The following is a 4,632-nucleotide window of genomic DNA, read 5'->3' as shown; positions in this document are numbered from 1 at the left end:
AAACCATTATTAGCACACCCAATAGATTGATGAAAAGAAAAGTGTAAAATAAAACCAGATTGAAAATAATTATAGAAAAATGGTATGTGTGAAGAATCATCGGCCAATAAATTATTTGTTCACGAATGATGAAAGAAAAGAATTAACCCCACCCCACCCCACCCATCCATTAGCCTTCTGCAGAGACAGATGCAGCTTTGCACTTCACCTCCTTTGAATTGCTTTTCTCATTGGGTCAGTTTTCAGCTTTTTCTTTTCTGATGGTGCCATTTCTCAGCTGTATTACTTTCTGTCAATTTGTCCTTCGAAACCCTGTAACGAATTCACTTTCAATAATCAATATTCACGGGGCAAACTTCAAGGTTTAATACATTTCTATATGTTAAATAAATATTTCTTTAGTGAAACTCAAATATAAAATTAAATATTTTACCATCACGTTTAACCGTATGATAATTTTGATCTACTAGTCATGTACGGGTCATATCGTGTGCACGAATGAAAACTTATATTGCATGGATTAAGCCAAACGGCCACATTGTTTGACACAGCACTCATAGCCGAGGCGTGGATCCCGCATGAATAAAATAATGCCGACCTCTCATGTGAGTGTATTGTGTCAAACTTTGTAATAGTGTAGCATGGTCGATATTGCATTCATCTTAAAGATACTCCTTCTCAGTCTAATTTTAGTATCATAAGTTACCGCCAAATCAATAATGATAAATTAACACTCAAAAAGATTTTGCACAACGCCACCAATCAAAATACAATCTGTAATCCTTCAAAACCTCGAGGACACGTTTGGTGGACACAATTAAACAATACAATAAGCAAAAATTTTGCTCATTAAATCTACCTTGCCAAGACATAGCTAAACAGTCATGCAAAAAACAGTTCAAAATGCAGAAATTTGCTAATGTATATAGAATGCAAAAGATAACGTAAAATTTTATTGCGTAACAGGACAAAATCCTCATAGCCTACTTCAAAATGGGAGAAATCAGCATAGCATAAATGACGATTTCCAAAAAGATACTTCGGATGGTACGTGTATAACAAGAAGATATTTGCCTCTTTATTAATAACTGACTGCTGTGAACAGGTCAACCAAGTGTAAAATTGATGGCATTTGAGCTCCAGAGCTTCTAAATGCCCTTGATGTGTCCCTCCCCCACTACACCAGCTATCCATCGCATAAAACATTTTGGAAATAAAAGTAAATTAATTTATAGAGCATGTACCTGCTTCACCCATACGCAAGAACTGCAGATAATTTTCAGTTTTCGTGTCCTTGTGTCACTTAAGAAAGCCTCAACACTGCATCTTCATCCATTGTCCATACAAAATTGGGTTTATCAACTCTTGGCCCTGCAACTGTCCTGTATATATAGAGTTTTTCAACAGGACAGGTTTCTGGCCTTGAATCAGGGTGTCCTCTCTCGTCCATAACTTCAACATTGAGCTTGGGCATCTTCTGACCTAGAAGCTTACATGCTCCATAACTTACGGAGCAAGATGACATCCAAAGGGATCGCATTGTCTCCAGCTTTGCAGCATTGGCCAAGAGAGCCTTGTCCCCAAATGGACAGTCCATGATCTCCAATTTTCGGAGGCTTTCACACCCAGACAACACGTTATGGAGGCCCAAGTCACTATCCCCAGCGAAAGCTATAGAAAGCATCTCTAGTTTCTTAGCATGAGTCCCAATGTATTCAAAAACTCGATCAGTGAGGAGACCAGACATAGAAAGGCGCAGCAGCTCTTTACAGTGCTCTACAATTGCTCCAAAGCCAGTATCAAGAGGTTCAAGGGTTAGGTAATCAGGAGCTTGAGGGTCGATAATACATAAACGGAAGCGAATAAGGTTAGGACGATTCCTTGCAATAGTAATCAACGCTGCATTTGACATCTGACGGCAGAAGTATAGCACCGACTGAAGCTTGGGGCAACCTGCTGAAACTGTGACAAGCCCCTGTTCCGTCAAAGACACATTTGGTTCTGCACCATAAGGATCTGAAGGAAACACCCTAAGTTCCTGCAGATCCTTGCAATATGAGGGAAGTGCCTTAAGACCAGCATCCTCGATGTAATCCAGCACCTGAGTGGTCATGTCTTCAATGAGTTCTCTCTCTCTCTATATATATATATACAAGGACATAATGCAACAGAAAACTCACGTCATAGACAACAAACAAGCAGCAAGAGCATACCTTGACAAAATATTCATCCAACTTTATATAGCACAACTGAACGAATTATCATTCCATTCTAACTTAAAAAGTACTTCTATCTAATGTTTAAATTTACCTAAAGCAGCATAATGAAACCTTATTCTTAGACACTGTAGAAATTATCAATGACATGACAGAATATAAAGATCACATACCCATAGACACTTCAAATTGGGACACTGGATAATGAGCTCAACAAGATCTGGACTTTGAACAGTAGCATTGCTCAAGTTCAATGAAGTGATTCCGGTGCACGCATAATACATTGCTGGAAGGTAAGCTGGATCCACATCCCAAAACCCCGACAAGCTTTTGAGATGCTTGCAGCCTGAAAAAGCTTCTACCAAGTTTGAGAAGATATCCGTTTGATTTTCAGCCGAATAGGCACCTGTACCAAACTCAACCAATTGGGGTGCACGGCGAAGTAGGTTTGGGAGCTTCTCAACAGGCACCGCACGATTCAGACGAAGAGTTCTCAGGTTAGGACAACGTGAAACAAGACGCTCCAGAGCAGAAAAGCTCACCTCAGAACCTAAACAAGACATGTTAAGCGACACCAGTGATGTGAAGTTGTCTGGGAAATGGCTAAGCCAATGCCCACTCAAGTCCTCCACTTCACACTCCCTCAAATCTAGTTCTCTAAGGTTCCTGCATTTCAAAATCATGGTAATAATCAAAATAATGGAGTATCATTATATACTGAAACATGTTTCAATATAGTATTTGACTATAGCCAATATAATTCAGAGAAGGGAAAGTAAAAAGTAACATCGAAAAATAAACTTAAACAATTACCATTCTGAAATGCTGTAACATTCTCATAATCACTGCAGCAGCAGTTCTGTCAGAATTTTTTGAAGAGGTACCATTTTCATAAGGGAAGTTAATTATTCATGGACAATTGATTATCTCACTAAATTATAAAAATGGAAAGCAAGAATCATAGCAAACGTTAAGTTTCCAAATTTCAATATAGAAATAAACAGAACAGTCATGTGTTCTACCCTGTAAAGGCAATCAGAGACCAAAAGCTCTACCGTAAAAGCATCCTTAGGGGACAAGTAAAACCCAAAGTGAAAACAAACGGGAACTGTGTAGTAATTCCTATTTATATTAAGCAAGAAGGGAGAAAATCCACTGAATACTCTAAAAGATGTCGATCGATATATCTATCTAATAGGTAATATTGAGGACAACCAACATAGAATCTTTCACATATCTGCAAATTTAACGTTTAAATTACAATTCTTGCTAGATCCAACGGGGAAAAAAATGATAAGTTCCACTAAATGCTCCATGTTTTTCAAATGAGAAACTCCAAGCATCCCAGAATTGCGAGTAGACTCACTGTCAATGGAGAGAACCGAACCTTTCTTATACATTTCCCAGGTTAAAAGAAGATCGAATCACCAAATTTTATTAAAAGTTTTTATTCTGCTCACAGGAGAAAAATCAAACAATTAAGACAATTATATAAAAAAAAAAATAATAATAATAAATAAAAAATAAAGTGTATCCAAATATCTAAACTAGAAGAAATACAAGTTTCAATTTTTCCCTTTTGCTGTTCCGCACGTGCCATGTATAAGATACAAACCAAAAATAAATCACAGGTATAACACGTTGTCTCCCACTAAAAATGCCGAGATTCAGAAGCAACCCTAAAAATTTCAAACTTTATATCCTGACCTTTAAGTCAACTCAAAGTTCCAAAGCCACTTTTCCATCTATAGTTCACCCATACAGAAAAATGCACACTTTCTGTAACATTCGCATGGAATCTGCTCCCAGATACAGATTCAAAGTCAGAAGATTTAGGATTTCTACCTGCAATTGGCTGCAATGGAGGCAAGACCATCAGTAGTGAACCCCTCACACGACGAGAGCACCAAAACTTTAAAATTTTTGAACGACTTGGAGAGAAGCTCCAAGCTCTCATCCGTAACCACCATGCGCTTGAGCTTGATTTCTTCAAGCCACGGGTAAGATCTAACCATGGCTGAGATCCATGGATACACATACGCACCCCAACCCTCCGGCACCAAGTTGAAATCCGCAAAATGCGGTTTCCCCTTGATCTTCACTGCCCTCACCTCCGGAAACCGGCGGATAACGATTTGTGGACTCACCGCATAACAGTTCCCGATAAAAATCCTCCTCCGGCACCACCTCTCAATCTCATACCACGATTTGCACACCAGTGAAACCGCGTTCCGGTCCTTGTGGGAGCTCAAGAACGCAAACACGTACTCCAGCACCTCCTCCGGGAACGAGTACGCCATTGAAATTTCTTCAAAGTTTGGAGGTCAAAAGCGTAAGTTCACTTCAGATCTGATAATTTCTAGAGAGAGAAAGAGGAATAGAAGGTGGGGCAACTGTGTGTTTATAGAAGATAAGG

At 39.0% G+C, this 4,632-nt stretch overlaps 1 protein-coding gene across 2 annotated transcripts; it reads right to left on the bottom strand.

Annotated features, from left to right (window-relative positions):
• Positions 1–230: 230 nt before the first annotated feature.
• On the bottom strand, positions 231–4,632 carry LOC111388560 (protein TRANSPORT INHIBITOR RESPONSE 1-like). 2 transcript variants are annotated; one of them, XM_023013314.1, is made up of 4 exons: positions 4,062–4,632; positions 2,390–2,882; positions 1,245–2,137; positions 231–312 (listed from the first exon to the last, which is right to left on the bottom strand). In XM_023013314.1, exons 1-3 carry the CDS (start codon positions 4,514–4,516, stop codon positions 1,304–1,306), a joined length of 1,782 nt encoding a protein of 593 aa, XP_022869082.1. In that variant the 5' UTR covers positions 4,517–4,632; the 3' UTR covers positions 231–312; positions 1,245–1,303. The 2 variants fall into 2 exon arrangements, with proteins under 2 accessions (XP_022869082.1, XP_022869083.1); XM_023013315.1 differs by having other exon boundaries at positions 1,245–2,101; positions 4,062–4,629.

The sequence above is a fragment of the Olea europaea genome, unplaced genomic scaffold, assembly GCF_002742605.1.
Source record: "Olea europaea var. sylvestris unplaced genomic scaffold, O_europaea_v1 scaffold505, whole genome shotgun sequence".
NCBI classification, from domain to species: Eukaryota; Viridiplantae; Streptophyta; class Magnoliopsida; order Lamiales; family Oleaceae; genus Olea; species Olea europaea.
This window is presented reverse-complemented; position numbering and strand designations above follow the sequence as displayed.